The sequence below is a fragment of the Artemia sp. Qi Xiang Cuo genome, chromosome 9 (genome assembly GCF_049724085.1).
Source record: "Artemia sp. Qi Xiang Cuo chromosome 9, ASM4972408v1, whole genome shotgun sequence".
NCBI lineage: Eukaryota > Metazoa > Arthropoda > Branchiopoda > Anostraca > Artemiidae > Artemia > Artemia sp. Qi Xiang Cuo.
The window spans coordinates 14,521,069-14,538,058 of record NC_142802.1 but is presented as its reverse complement, the minus strand read 5'-3'; the positions used below and the strand labels follow the sequence as shown (position 1 = coordinate 14,538,058).

The window sequence follows — 16,990 nt, the reverse complement described above, 5'->3', positions numbered from 1 at the left end:
CAAATGCAAGATCCCGTTATACCAGGAGGAGACCAGAAACTGCTTTGTAAGATTTCACACTCCTGAAAAAGAATGTAACATAATATAAGAATGTATTTAAATGAGATAAAAACGTATTTTGTAGTCTTGGTTTCTCACTGATTTTTGTAGATAGAGTATTTGAATACAAAAACAGTGTCATTTTGTCCTCAGACAAGTATATTCTAAATCAGGCACAACGAGAGACGTCAAAATTCTGACAAAAATACTGTATCATTTTGGGGTGACAAAAGTTATAAAAACCGTAGCTGCATAATCTTCACCCTCTCCAATAAAATTCGTGACCGAAAGGGTTAACTTAATTATTTCCGTTGACACGTGAGGAGTCTTACTTGCAAAAAAATGTCAGACATTAATAACACATTACTAATGAATAAAATGGTTCGAAAGTGTGTTACAAATGACGATTATCGATTAAAAAACTCGACTTTTTCAGTCCTTCTTACCCCTGTTCCAGGGGTAAGAAGAACCGAAGGTCTTGAAATGATGAAGAACTGAAGACCTTGAAGGTCTTCAAGAACATAACCTCCCCTCTTCCTTTAATTATTCTCTAAATTAAACATTTACGTTAACACTATTTGGAATGTGTAACCTGTCTCTAACTACTGCTACTACAGCTACCAACACACTGCAGCACCAAGCTGCCTGGGACCAAGACAGCTGCGTACGTCCCTCCTCCATCTCAATCTATCTAACGGTTCATTATTTGTCCCCTCCCACGAATTCCCAACTTCCTTTGAAGTCGTCTTTATGACTTCTTCCCATGCCATTCTGGGATAACTTCTTTTTCCTTTGGCCCCAGATAGGTGTCCGAAAAGGACAATCTTTGGCAATTTGTCATCCTTCATCCGTCAAACGTGTCCTAGCCATTTCAACCGTTTTTCATTATGGCTCTCAAACTGATCTCAGGCTGATAGAAATCTCAAACTGATAGAGACAAGTTAAACTAAAGTTTCTGAGCACTAACACAAGAATAGCAAAATTATTACCAAACTGTATTGATTATTCAAGTGACAAAAATGACATAGAAAAGATGATGAAAAAGAGAATCAAAATTACTCATCAGAAGCTTTCATTTCAATATCTTGAGTTTCTGGCTCTTCTTCTGCGGTGGCAGCAACGTACACCTCTTCCCCGGGTGTAACGACGACCCCATTCCAAACTGTTACTTCTGTTGTCAAATCTGTATCAAAGGAAGATAGTTTTAAAATACACGTTTTTTCAAAAACGCTTTATCTAAAGATGCACTCAAAATTAAAAACAGAAAAAAGTTTTTTGCCACATAGAAAATGAAAAACTAAGACGAAAAATGAAAACATGGGGCGGTCACGAAATAGAAAGTTCTTCTTTAACAGGCATAAAATACATGATAATTACCACATGCTTGTCTTTTCAGTCTAAAAACAATCCTTTGTTTCCAGGTGTCAGGAGACGCTTGTCTGTAATATATTCTTTTTAACCTTTGCTCTTTTGAAAATTGTTTAGGACAGCAAAGTTTTCATGACGTATTTTAGCTATTAATAGTTTACACAGACGAATCTCCCCTGAAAAACCTAATGAAAATAACACACCTACGTCTCCTTTAAAAATGAATAGCCATAGCTTCATGCATATTATGATTTTCATAGCATTACCCGTAAACGGGTGCATATTTTTCATTCGTGAATTACCGTTTAGCCTACCTAAGCTCCCCAAGTACCACAAGAGGAACTCAAAGCCTCCAGAAAAAGCCACCAGTAGTCTCTCATATGTTCTGATACCCAGATATCTTCCATTCCTCGCTGAATGATCATGTGGGTATGATTAATGTCTCTCTGGTAGGCAGGGGCGTCCCGAGGGGGGAGGGGCGCCACCCCTCCAACGTTTTTGTCATTCGGTAAAATTTTGACCGAAGGCAGAATTTCGGCAGAAATTTTGCCAAATTGCCCGAAATTTAGCAAAATTCTTGATTTCTGCAGAAAATTCGGCATAAATCAGGTAGTGATTCGGTAAAATTTACGAAGATCACCCCCCAATGAAATGAGTCTCGGGACGCCCCTGCTGGTAGGTACATTCCATTAGCTGCCATTTCATTACCACTCTGGGGAGTTCACCTAATGCCACACGGATATTATGTCCCAATTACAAAGTTGGCTTATAGCATCTGCTGTACTGACTGACTAGTGCAGAGCGAACTGACTAGTTGGCGAACTGCCCAGTTACGTACTCATGCAGCCGCAATATGATACATCATAACGAATACCACAAGTCCTGTCTTAAATGATGCAACACTGGTCATATGGATTTTAAAACTAAGGAAGCTTATACACAAATTGAATACAAGTAGATCAAATTTCGCATTATTTTAATTCACGCTTAAGACTATATTAAGAACCTCTTACTGCCTCCTTATTGGTAGATCTACAAAATTGAAAGAGGGCCATCTTAGTCGGCTTTCACACTTACGTACATAATTATATATTCTAAGTGGTCTAATTGCGTTCGGTTGAACATTACCTTTCACACCTTAGACAAGTTCTCTCACATTAGGCTGGCGTAGAAATAAATGAAATCATCAAGATCATTGTCCTAAATGATCAGAAACATCATAAGCAAGCAATTCAAAAATTAACAATGTGCAATTGAGATGAAGATTTAAGCTCTAATCAAGCATGAAAGGCTTTCTAGAATATACAAATTAATTTATGTTTCGAAGCTTTTGATTGCTCAGCCAAAAATTTTATTTTGTTGCTACTATGTTGACTTTTTCCTAACGTAGTATAAACTTGAGTAACATAAAATTCTAAGTGGAGCTCCAGTCTACTTGAAACTGCCTCCACTACGGATAAGACGTGCTCCGTAAAATTACATAACATAACATAAAGCCTTAAGATATGCTTCTGTGAAAGGTTCTATGATGTAGTCTGAAGGAAACATTAAAGTTTTTTTGGACCAATAGCAATTCCAAAACTATGACAAGGTATTATTGAAAAATGAAACAGTGTCCTCATCTAGCATTATTAGTGCTATTAGCCTTATTCAAATTATTTTGCCAAAATTATTCTTTATTGCCGTTATTCGCCAATTAAGACAAGCCACTCCACAAATTAAGACACGGCTTAAAAAAGAAACAATAACAAACTGCTGACTTGCATCAAGGATATCCAGCAGAAAAAAGGAAGAAAGAGAGAAAAAGAAACAATATCTTGTAAGAGAAACCATTCTAAAAGTACTTTTCATAGAACAAAAGGAAAACCAAATTAGAATACAGCATTAACTTATTGCATGCATCAAAGGTTTTCCCTTTTTTCTATTTTTTTTTAACACTTCCATGGAAACTAAAAGGAACAGTACTGTATTAATATGAACATTATCAAGTAAAGAGAGCTAAAACTTCTCGCTGGAATAAAATATTTGTATGAGCTTATATTATAGTAAAAAAATAGTGTTCCAGCCAGACAGATCGGCAATCCTGGTGCATATCCCGGACTTGATACGTACTAAATACTACCGGTTTCAGATCACGGTTGCCAGCTCCTAGTGATTTATTACTATTCTTAGTTTTTGATCATCTATCTACACTTTCCCTATCTGTTTTAGTGTTTAAAAGCCCAACTGAAGTCAAACAATTACGGTTGGGAGCACTCGAAACAAAAAACTTAAACTTTCGAAGAAGTTAAAAAAAAAACTTGGCGGTTTTTTTTTCCGAAATACGCAAATAAGACACGAATTTTCTTCTTTTTTTAATTGTTTTAGTAACTCTCGAACAATTTTCTTTGTAGTTTTACCTTGGATCAGCAATAACTCAGCCTTCTATTTCTTCAAGGTTTAATAAAACCTCTTTAAAAGAGTAATCCAAAGTTGTGTATTCTTTGCAAGCAGTTTATACTTAAATGATTCTTATGTATTGCATGTTCTAGCCCAGGCACGTAGGCAGATATTTATTTTGGGGCGGGAATGACCAGAATTCAAGACATACAGAACAGGATCTTGAGAATTAGGGACCTGGCGCATATCTAAAGGTCTCTTCTTTTTCCGAAGCAAGACAAATGAAGCGACGTACTTGTTTTTTTTATTATACATCTAGGCATTTTAGAATGTGTCTGTGAATTTTCCCTCAGGTCAGCAACAACCCAATTTCTGATTCTTTTAATGGATATATCAAAACCTTTTGAGAGGATAATTAATAGTTCTGACATCTCATAAATCAATGTTATGCTTGAACAATTCCTATCTGTTTTGTAGTCCAACCCTCGCATGTATGCCAAACTTCTTTTCAGGGGAGGGGGTAGCATTTTTGGAAGGTCCCTAATTTAAAAAGACTAATAGAAGAGTCAAATTATACAAAAATAGAAATTAGGGGAGGACCTTGGAGATTTAGGGAGGGGTGTAGACCCGCCCTCCTCCATGAGCACATACCTGGTTTAACCACATATACAGTTGAAATGTACCAAATTACCAAGAAGAGCAGCATACTGTCACGTAACTGATTGAACCTCAAATTTTCATAAAATAATTATGAAATAAAATAACAATAACAAAAGTTCTAACAGAATAAAAATCGGTAAAACTAAGCATTAATCCGGGTTGCAGCAGTAGCTAGCAACCTAGTAAGATACGATCACGTTACTTAGTAAAAACTACAATAACCCATCACAGGCACCGCAATCGCGCTGCCTAAGTAAAGACCGATGTTGTTATTTACCACCACAATGTGTTATTTATTTTTTTGTTTTTTGTTTTCCATACCAGGGCACTTCGTATCGAAGGAGTTGTCGTGGAAACTTCGAAAAGTGCTCATTCGACTGGAAATTGGAGTGGCTAGTACCCTTTTTAATGGTCGAAAGGGATTGGAGGGCAACTATACCCCCCCACGCCCATCATTCCCCCAAACACATCCGATCAAAATTTTGAAATTGCCATTTTGTTCAGAGTAGTTGATTTCCAGATAGAAAATATATTTTTGAAGAGGACACTCCCCAAAAACCCTCAGGGCAAGGGTTTTAAGTTATGCCCTGGGGGCATATAAGGTTTTATAGAACGCGTTGTCGTAGAAACTTCAAAAAGGGCTCATTCGATTGGAAATTGAAATGGCTAGTGCGCTTTTTAAGAACGATGTTGGCACAATGTATTATTTATTATTTTTTTTTCTTTAAACCAGGGCACTTCGTATCGAAGAAGTTGTCGTAGAAACTTCGAAAAGGGCTCGTTCAATTGGACATTGGAGTGGCTTGTGCCCTTTTTAATAGTCAAAATTGATTGGAAGGCGACTAACACCCTTCCACGCCCACCATTTTCCAAAACACATCCAATCAAATTTTGAGATAGCCATTTTGTTCAGTGTAGTTGATTTCCAGATAGAAAATATGTTTTTGAGGAGGACACTCCCCCACAACCCTCTGGGCAAGGGTTTTAATTTATGCCCTGGGGGCAAATAAGGTTTCATGGATCACCTCGCTATAGGAACTTCTAAAAGGGTTCATTTGACTGGAAATTGAATTGGCTAGAGGCTTATTTATCACTCCAAAGTGATTGGAATGCAACTAACGCCATAATTATGAAAGTCCTTCCCCTAAGCACATCTAATCCGAATTTTTAGATAGCCAATTTGTCCCACGACGTTCAAAGTATCAGGAAATTATATCTTTGAGCAGGACACTCCCCCCAAAGCCTTCAGGGCAAGGGTTATAAGTTATGCTCTGGGGACATATGATATTTTTATTAAAATCTTTGTCGTAGAAACTTGAAAAAGGGCTCATTCGATTGGAAATTCAAAGGGCTAGTGCGCTTTTTAATAGTCTTGAAAGTGATTTGAGGGCAACTAACCCCCCTCTCACGCCCACCTTTTCCCCAAACACATCCAATCAAATTTTCTTAGATAGCCATTTTATTCAACGTCGTTGAAAATTTTGGAGATTAGGTCTTTAACGATGACAACCCCTCCCCCCCCACAGCCCTCAGGGAAAGGGATGTAAGTTATGCCCTTGGGGCATATAAGGTTTTTTATTATTGAAAGTGATGTCGTAGAAACTTTAAAAAGGGCTCATTCAATTGGAAAAAAGGGCTGGTGCCCCTTCCAATGGTCGAAATTGATTTGAGAACGACAAATCCCCCTCTCACACCCCCCATTTCCCCCAACACATCCCTTCACCATTTTCAGACAGGCATTTTGTTAAACGTAGTTGAAAGCTCTGAAAATTAGGTCTTCGAGAGTGACACCCCCCAAACAGCCCTCAGTGTAAGGGTTATAAGTTATGCCTGGGGGCAAATAAGGTTTTCAAAGAAAGCGTTGTCGTAGAAACTTCAAAAAGGGCTCGTTTGATTGGAAATTGAAAGGACTTATGCCCTTTTGAATAATCGAAAGTTATTGGAGGGCAACTAAAATCCCTTCAATGTCCACCAGTTATCCAAACACATCCAATCAAAATTTTGAGATAGCCATTTTGTTCAACGTAGTTGAAAGTTCTAGAAATTATGTATTTAAGGATGACAAAACTCCCTAGAATCTCAAGGGCGCATTCTGCCAGATAAGTCTCGGGGGCAATTAAGGCTCTTGCTATCCGCTTTGGCGTAAAAACTTCAAAATGAACTCAGTTAATTGGTAATGTAGTTAGCCAGCGCCCTTTTTAATAGACGAGAAGAGCTGAGCGGTATCCAACCCCCCTCTCATGTCCATCATCTCCCCAAACACATCCAATCAAAATTTTCAGATGGTCATGTTTGGTAGTACATTAGAAAATTAAGTTAGGTAAATTTTAGAGGATGACACCCCCCTCCCAGCCCTCAGGGCAAGGGTTGTAAGTTATGTCCTGGGGGCATATAAGCTTTTTATTGAAAGCGTTGTCGTAGAAACTAAAAAGGGGTTCATTTGATTGGAAATTGAAAGGGCTGGTGCCTTTTTGAACAGTTGAAAGTAACTGGACAGCAACTAATGCCCCTATCGCGCCCAACATTTTCCCCGACACGTCCAATCAAAATTTCGAGAGAGCCATTTTCTTTAATGTAGCTGAAAGTTATTGAAATTAGGTCTTTGAGGATGACAACTCTACTAACAGCACTTAGGGTAAGGGTTGTAATTTATGCCCTGGGGACATATAAGGTGTTCATAGAAAGTGTTGTCGTAGAAACTCAAAAAGGGCTCCTTCGATTGGAAATCGAAAGGTCTAGTTGCCCTTTTTAATAGTCAAAAGTGATTGGTAGGCTTGACATATTATAGTAAAGATCGATGTGGGTATAATGTATTATTTTTTTGTTGTTGTTGTTGTTTAGAAAAGGCCACTGCGTATCGAAGGAGTTGTCTTAGGAACTTCGAAAAGAGCTCATTCGATTGAAAATAGAAAGGGCTGATGCCCTTTTTAATAGTCAAAAGTGAATGGAGGGAAAACTAACCCCCCTCCCAGGCCTACCCTTCCATTTACTTTTATTTTTAATAACTAAATGTCGCCATAAAATTACATCAAAATGGACTGTGTCAATACTAATTCACAATAAGAAATCTCAGTATTATTTCAGGAACAACTGAGGGTATTATGTATATTAAATTATATCTTTCGGGGCTATTTCTGCTCTTCAAATTTAACCAAATCAAAATATTGTCAGAGTATCCAAGCTATCAAAGAAAGTAAACAGATTTTTGTTCGAATGGTATCAAGTTTTCTATTTCAGGTCAACTAGAGGAGGTATGAAACTAAATTAAACACTACTATTTGTGTCCAGATTTTTAAAAGGGTGTATGTTGTTAAAAATTGCTGAAAATTTTTCTCTAGCATACAAATAGCAAGCCAAACTATAAATTCTTAAAAAAACGAATCGATTTTAAGTTTTATTTTCTTTTTCCCTGAAAAGACTATGTCAATATAAAACGAACAGAAATTTATTAAAAAAAACTTTTTCCACAAAATCGTTTTTTCAAAGAAAAGTAAAGAAGTCCATTAAACAAAAATGAGCAAAAATAAAATCCAATAATCTACCAAGCGTGAAACTACCAAAAATCAGCATCAATAAATAAATGAAACGCCAACCAACAGAAATTATAAAAAATAGTAAATTAAACCTCAATACGAGCAGATATTAACTTAAGTTGGGCTCAATATCACTATCCTTTCCCAAGACCAAAACGTGGTTTGCTCTTTATTGAAAAAAATACAAATGAATGTGCATTGTCAGTTTAATATACATATACTGATATATAGTAATCAAAATGTTAATATTATTTGATTTATTAAAGTTATAAAAGTAAAAACATTTATATTTTTTCAGTTAAGTGCAAGTTTTGTTGCAAATTCTAAAATATAATCAATTTTTCACGAAAAACACGCTGTAGTAGCTTATATACTATCTTTATAAGTGAGCAATAATTGTGTACGTATTTACGCATTTATTTATTTTTTCTCGAAAACGCCTCCATTCTCGAAACATACTAGCTTGTATAAGCAACCTAACTATAGTATAGGCTTGTAAAGTTAAATTTAAATTCAAAATATTAAAAATTCCCTCCAACGGGGAATCGAGCTCCTGCCATTTAATTAAAAACACATATTTAAGTCAAAACCCGTCGTTGAAATTCAAGGTACAAATGTCTACTCATGAAGAGTCCGGCTTCTTAATAGTTCCGAGCACAGACAAAACGTTTGTAATGCAGACGTCTAACTGAAATAATTTGATGGTGCCAACTAATTTGGTGCTTGTGCTCGTCTATCCTCAGTTTCTAAGGCTTCTAGCTCGCGTCAATGTCATCATACTTACCTAAAACGCATCAGGACAGCTGTCTTTTTTTAACATCGCAAGATAGGGCAAATAGACATCTTGCTTTTTGTTTATGGTTCCGACGTTTATATGGTTTACTTTTGAGAAGGTGTAGTGATTATTTTTTTCACGAAAAGTTTGTAATAGGTTGCTAATGCAGCTTCTAATCTTTCTTGCAAGACTAGAAAGATTTTCCACCTATTCTTTGCTTCATTACTGTTTTTTTTTTTTTGTAGGAAAAAAGAAATAGCAAGTATTCAGATGTAAAGGGTTTTGTTCTTTCAAGGAAATTAATAGGCGGCCAATATAGCTTCAAGTCTTTCTTAGACTTAAAAGATTTTCAGCTTATAATTAATCACTATTACTTTTTGAAAGGAAAATATATATTGGATTGCCTTTTCAGGCTTTTTTCTTCCACGAAAAGTATGCTTTTGATCAAAGAAGATTCAATCAAGGAAGATGAATGGTTAGAAACTCGAAGCTTGTTAAATGAAGAAAAATTCTTTCCAAGGACAGAAGTTTCTAATGTGTTAGAACCTGTGTTACGTTACCCATGCGATAGAGATCATAAATAAAAAGAAATATATAATAGCATTAGCAATGATGACACACTGCGAGAAAGTCTGTGAGTGATCGACCTGTGGTGGTGGAAGCACAGATCGTGAAGATCAAAGAGCATGGGTAACTTTAAATAGTACCCTCAAAAAACCTTTAGCGTTTCTTAGAATTTTTTTCAAATTTTGAATGAGGTTTTCTTTCAGAAACTGAGAAAAGACACTTACTGCTACACTAGTTTTGCCAATCGTTGTTTGGAATTTGACGCGTTTGATCAATAGGTCATATGCGTTCGTATTACCTGATTTTTCTTTGCCTTATGTAATCACTACCTTGCTTGGGTATCACTTTAGTCAATATTCACCGAATTCGTACACGAATCACTTATATTGCTATCAATAGGAAGTTCTTCACCTGCAGCAATTGCCTACGTTGAAAAACAAGAATCAAAAATATACATTTACGCCTTATTATAATACGATTTTTTGCCAATTACAATAACTTTGCCTTATTATTACGCTTAAAAATGCAAAGAAACACAAAACGTCAGATGACGCAGGCGCTTTTCTTTGACAATAGCACTAGTTCCCACTCAAAAGCTACTTGTACTCTTTTATGTAGATGTAAGTACAGCTACTATTAATAACTCACTACAGCACAAAGCCGCCTGAGGCCACCACAGCTGCGCACGATCTTCCTCCACCCCAACATGTTCAAATCATCGCTCTTGACCCCCTCCCAACAAGTTCCAATTTCCTTTAAATCCTTCCGTATGACCTCTCCCAGTCCTCCTCAGGGACGAACTCCTTTTCGTTTGGCCCTAGATGGATGGCCGAAAACAACAATTTTTGCCAATATGCCATACTGAATCCATAAAATGTGTCCTAGCCATCTCAACCCTTCTTTCATTTTAGCCTAAGGTACTTGGATAGAACCATATTTTCATAAAAAAAGAAAAGGAGACCTATCTGTAATTAGCGATCTTTTTGTTTATACCCATCAACGTTTCTTTACAGTAATTTTTTTTTCGTCCACTACCAGAAAAGTCTCCAACTGTCTTTTAAACTTGTGGTGTACACCATACACCACAAACCTGTGATGTATTTTTAGCTTATCGATTCTTTTCAGGCTATTGGCGATATAAGAAACAGCGTCACGTCTAAAAACATCTAGGCTCTCGCAAATGACGTGAGCGCAAAACTGATGCCCTTTTTTAGAGGTTTCAGGTTTTTTTCACAAATACTAGGAAATTTGTTCTTAAATTTGCAAATAACATTTAAATATTAAAAAATTAACTATAAGTGGCAGTATTGTCTCACCGGTTCAAAATGTAATTTCGTCCAGAAGTGATTATAAGAGCATACAACAAGGCATCATAAGGAACTAGCTAGGGGGGGGGGGCACGGGTGGGAAAAATGTACAAAAAATTCTAAACGTCTCATAATTTTTCTGTCACATAATACACCTTTATCTGGCGAGCAATTTGACAAATAATTCCCTCCTTCCATAAAAATTCCTGCCTAGGAGCTTTATCTATACACCAGTCCCATGCACGTGAATAGGGGAGGTGGGTCATATGCCCCTCGCCTTGAATTTCGTTAACATTTCCATATCATTATGGGGTTAAATTATATTCTAGTCCATCGAATGTTTTTGTTGTATGTCTACAAAATGTCTTTTCTTGTTTGTACGTGCCTGCTTCCCCCCCCCTTCCGCTCTATTGTTTCAATTCCAGTTTGAGTCTACACAATTATACGTGTTGAATGGTACAGCCGAAGGAATCTTCTTACTTCTGCTCTAGTTCCTAGAATCTTTATGTCTAATTTTTACCCAGACTGGGTAAGCCCTTGAATGACTAAATAAGATATTTTAACATATAAGGAAGTGCGATCAAGGAAAGCTGGAAGTATCATAGTAACTAATAGGTGTCTATAGAAGGAATTTTCAGCACCTAACTATGGGTACGGCAAAACGACATCAGTGAAACAAACTGGTCTTTAAACGGTGTGTATATTAATTCATTAAATAATAATATTTTCATTTTCGTTTTTTATATTAATTTTTGCATGTTCTCGTCACTGTCTAGATCCGCCCCCTAGATTTTGAAAAACATATTTTTCATGGCAATGTCATAGAAAATGGAAAAATACTAAATTTTCTTTCCCCCCTGGATTTTGAAACCGCCCTCTTGTATTTATATTTTACAAGAATTTTGAAAAATCCACGCGCTCCCCCCTACATTTTCCTGAATTGCCGCCCCCCGCAGTACCCATATCAAAAACTTAAAAAGCAATGATTAGAAACAATATCGGCATCATACCCAAATAGAAGAATTGGTGTCTAAATAATATTTTATTAGTTAAGTAAAGTAACTATATGTTGATTATCTTCAATTATGTCAATATGTGTATATGTTTTATTTTGAGAACTAAATATGTTTATTTTAATAATAACATGATTAACCCCGCTCTTAATGAGTGTACAGACTTTTTTTTTTTTGTCAAATATTGGCAATCCGTTTTTAATAGTAAAGATGTCCTGAGAATACAAACATTACCTTTAGAAGAGCCATCCAGTCCCAGGACAGGTTGATATCCTCCGTAGGCTAGGATCTGCAACAAGGTTTGTGCTGCAATAGTTACACCATCTTGCTGAGCAACAGGAATTGCAGTATGAGCTCGAACTCCGTACGATTCAACTGGGTCGATCAAACCTTCAAAACAAATACATTTATTTAATTTACAAAGTATTTTGAATGGATTCACCCGTTGGAGTAAAATTAAACGGACTCTCAGTTCGATGGTTATTCTTCGGAGGCGTTAACCAGTATTCTGCTATCGTTTAGCGCAAACAAAGCATCCTGGCATATAGTAAATGAGTAACAAACATTTATGGAAAATCGATTTACTATATTTGCTTGTTTATGCATGTCTTGATGTTATTAATTTTCATGATTGTTCTTTCTTCTTATTTACTCTGTAATTGAACTTACTAACTTATAAAATATTATAAATTTACTAACTTATAACAATAAAAATGTTTTACTAACTTAATCAATAAGATAAAGTTGTTATTCTGAAAATGGTTGTCACAGGCAAGCCTTGCTGGGCTTGCCATTCACGTCAAAACATTGTTTTAAAGCGATACAACAACAACAACAAATATATACATAAAATATCTATTTCTAGACATTCAAGTAAAAACAATTGAGTCTACAAAATTACAGAACCAAGAATACTGATTTTATTTATAATTTACTCATATTTAGACGATTTGACCAAATTTTCTATCTCAATCAGCAAACCATTCTTTAAGAATGACCAACTGAGGGGTGATTTTTTTTCAGTTTTTCCCTTAGATTTTGATCAGTCCCAGTCAGTCCAAAAACCAGATGGTTTTCCCGAGCTGATCAAAATGAAGAAATGGTGCTTCTCGGCCTAAACTTTTAGCAGTTTTCCTAGGAAAATCTTTCAGATGGATCTTATGGGGGAAAAGTTCCCCTGCGCCCCAGGGAATTCACTCAACCGCAGTTACGGCCTGCTATGCCAAATCGGAGATAATTAGGCGCAATAGACGCTGTAAATATCAAAACAATAAAAGATAAAAGGATATATATAGAATTCTCAATAAAACAATATCAGTCAATATTAAGGTCAATGACAATCATTATCTCTTTATACGAGCAACAATTGTATATATATACATATGTATATTTTCTAGAAAACGGCTCCATATTTTTTGTGGAAAACTGGCATCCCCCAAAAAAACATGAGTGACGTCATATTTTCAGCCCATTTCAAGAGCATATAGAAGACATGTTTGCCTTTGTAGCGGTTGCACCATTTTCAGTGTTTATGATGCATGCAAAATAATGCAAGAAACATAGCTAAGTATAAATTACCAAGTGTAATGAGTCTTTTTGCAAAAGACGTTTTCAGCAGTTTCAAAATACCTAGAAGACAAATGAATAACCTAGACCATGAAGAACAAAGAAATATACGGTTAGAAGAAATATATCGTTAGAAGATAAGAGGCAGTGACATACAGTTAGATACCTGCGTCAGCGACTGTCACGAGTCAAAAACAAAAGTGAAGAACAAAGAAATATGCATTAACAGGACATGCAGCAACGAGGAGAGGAACGAACTAAAATTAAAAGTGAAAAACAAGGAAATGAAAGTGAAGTCAAGTCAAGTAAGTCACCTATAGCTTCCACTTCTCATTACCAAGGCTACTATTCTTAGTTCTTTCATACCTTTTTTACTGCTAAAACATCCTAGGGTGGTGCAAAAAAAAAAGAAGGAAAGCAAGCCCATCCTTTTTATAAATTACCCTTTAGCCGACGTAGAATTTATTAATTATTTTTTTATGCAATCACAGACAAGCTATAATAGCCTTTATCAAACAGTACGTAGTAACGAACTGTATTTAAGGAGCAGCTAGACCCAATTGTGACCAAAACTGTAGACCACGGATTTTTTATAACAATTGATATACCAAAACAATTGGCTTTTTAATTCTGATTCCAAATGCATAAAATTCATTAAATATAACGTTATTCATAAAAATTTACGAGCCTAAGATAATTTGCTTGATTTTAAAAAAAAGTGGAAGAACACCAAAAAAGTCAATGGAAATCACACTATCATATTCAGCATGTCAGAGAACTCTACTATAGAAGTTTCCCGCTTCTACCAACAAAAATGTGGAATTTTATAATTTTTACCAGAAGGAAAATCAAGGACGCGTATTTTTTTTTTTTCCAGTGGTTAATCTTTTCGAGCCAATGATTCCAGAAAATTAGGAGAGGACTCATTAGTAAAGAAATAAAAAAGTTCTAGTGCCCTTTTTCAGAAACCAAAAAGATTAAGAAGGCAACTAGCCCTCCTCCCGTGTCCCTTTTTTACCCAAAGTAGCTCAACCAAAATTTTGATATAGCCATTTGACTCAATTGGTGTCCAATAACCATGCCTCTGGGGATGACAAGACCCCCACAGAGCCTGGGGAAAGAGCTATAAGTTATGCAATTTGCCCATAGTTTACATATAGCATTTGCTATTGGGAAACAAAACGGAAACTAGGGGGAGGGAATTTTCTGCGGGGGATTTTCCATGGGAAATTTTTTTGTGAAGATCAGAGTTTGCAGGAAAGGGGGCGGATTTCCTGGCTGAATTTGAGAATTCAGAAAGTCAGAAACTAAACTAAAAAGAAAAAAGTGTTTTCAACTGAAAGTAAGGAGCAACATTGAATCCTAAAACGAACGGAAATTACTCACAAATTAGAGTCTATCCCTTCCTCAATCTTCGCTAATTACACTAATTGTTTGACCTTTTCCCATAATTATTCAAGAGACTGCTTAAACACAAAGGCCGTTGAAATTGATTGATAAGTAATTCTTAAGAACTTTTTAAGACTTCAGCGTAAAGAGCGAAGGTTAGGGATAAACTTTTCAACATGTAAGGGTGAATTTCTGTTCGTTTAAAGTTTTTATCTTGCTCCTTATTTTTATCTTGTCCCCTTTTAATTAATTGACATTAGAGTCTCCCCTTGACACTGAAGACAGGGTAGTCAACCCTGAACTCTGATTAAGTAAGATATAAAGATTTATAAAACAACACTGCTTACCGGCGTTTGCACTACATTTTTAAACTGAAAAACAAACTTCTTTTCAAACTTCTTTTGAAAAACAAACCCTTATTAACAACCGGTCTTTGGACTAATAATTTTTTTTAGGCCATTAGGTTGTTTTTAGGTCATTTGCTATGTAATCTACAATAATGTTTACTCAGCAGAGCCTACATCTAGTACTGCTTACTGCCTGCCCAACCTATACTCTGAAGGCAGGGTTGTCAACTACTTTTTTATGGACAAGTAATGTGTCTGCTTACGTTGGGAATCGGAATGGAAAAATTCGTTTTCAAGTCACCAAAGTTTTACCAAAGATAAAGATGATTTTTAGCCGTAAAATGTTTACCCACAGAGAAGATCACTGTCAATCGAGATAGCCAGCCAGAATTTCCAAAGCGACTTCGTTTGGTAATTTAAACTTGACAAAAATTAACATCTTCTGTCACAGCTTAGATTAAGACTCACCTTGAGAACCAGGGAGAAAGAGGCCAGCAGCCATAAGCTGCAATGCACGTCGAAAAGCAGCCGGTAGAGAAACTATCAAACGATTTGGCTGATTCATAATGCAATAATGGGCCTAAAAGACAGAGAAATTGTCATTTTATGTCAAGGAACAAGAAAAAGGTATCCCATTGTTTGGCCTAAAATTACACTACTCTTCTGATATTTAGGACTCATTTAGTTCCTGCTTAATTCTGATTCGTTTCAGTAAATACACAAACTCACTTAATTTTGCTAATAAGAATTAAACGTACTATCAAAATTAATTTATCTATTAAACTTACTTCAATTTCGGCCGCGGTTAATTGAAACGAAGCTTCAAAATAAATGTCAGAAACATTTTCCTGCAGTAAGAAGGGAGGTATCACTCCGCGGCACTTTTATTTAGGCTTAGTCTAAATGGAGGAAGAGGAAAGACTAACTGTTATCCCCCTCCATACAGGGGTGGATCCAGGATTTTTTTTGGGGGGGGGGGGAATAGGTTGATATGATAAACTTGCGCTATGAGCAAGTTTAATTAACGCAAACTTGCGTTAATTGAGTAAATTACACTACTATAGACTACGTTAGGGGGGCCCTCGCCCCCTTTGGATCCGCCATTGCCTCCATACCTCTTTCTATATTTATCTGAAGGATCGTGGAGAGTTAATTCAATTCGGACATCAAAATGCATTTTTTAGGCAAAGTCAAACTTTGCGTAAAGAGCGATAGATGGGCAGCCTCCCTCATACATGGAATAATCTTTGTCCGCTTTAATTTTTAGTGATGCTCCTTATTTTAGTCGAACAAACTTGTTCTTTTTATAGTTTCAGATCATTTTTCCAGTTATGTCAAAGGTATTATAAAGACGAAGGTATATAAAGACAAAGGTTTCATTTTTGGCCTAAAACTATACCACCCTTCTAGCATTAAAATGTGTCAATAGAAACAATCACTTAATTTTACTAATTAGGTGTATAATCAGAACATATTTGGTAATTAAGTCATCTATCATAATTTCTTTAAATTATGGCACGTCAACTGACACTTCAACATCCATAAGATAAAAGAAAAACCTCAAATATGTAAGCACATCGGTAAATGCTGCGATACGCCTCGTCTCCTCAGTGTGACAGTGTGCAAGGATGTCCCCCCGAAATTTAACCTGAAGCAGAGGAGTGGGGGAGGGGGAAGATGGAGAAGAGGTTTACACTCGAAGTCTCCTCTGACTTTTGCATACTTTCCATTTATGTTTACAAATTACAGATGGTGTCAAAGAAAAAAGTCATAAAAGTAAACGGTTCATGAAACAAAAAATTTAAATGAACAAATTCAAAATTATTAGCATTCATTTAGTCAAAAAAATAAAAAATTGCCTATTCAAATTTTTAGAACACCAAATTTGCAGCAACAATTAGAATCAACTTTTGTATAACTAGTTTTCTGAGGGGAGAGGGGATTGATGCCTCATGTCCCTTAGAAGAGAGTGGAACGTTGGAATAGGAGCAAGCAACAAGAGTACTCATAGACACAAATCCTCTGATACCGACCAACCTTTTCATTG

General features: G+C 36.1%; 1 protein-coding gene across 1 annotated transcript in view; it reads right to left on the bottom strand.

Annotated features, from left to right (window-relative positions):
* Positions 1-1,021: 1,021 nt before the first annotated feature.
* The window catches only part of LOC148948339 (interleukin enhancer-binding factor 2 homolog), a 67,743-nt gene continuing 51,774 nt past the window's right edge, over positions 1,022-16,990 (bottom strand). The window contains exons 6-8 of the mRNA XM_089094297.1: positions 15,412-15,523; positions 11,876-12,031; positions 1,022-1,222 (exon numbers count right to left, since the gene is read on the bottom strand). Of these exons, the coding sequence (XP_088950423.1) occupies positions 1,095-1,222; positions 11,876-12,031; positions 15,412-15,523 (396 nt within the window). The 3' untranslated portion in view covers positions 1,022-1,094. The remainder of the gene's footprint in view (positions 1,223-11,875; positions 12,032-15,411; positions 15,524-16,990) is intronic.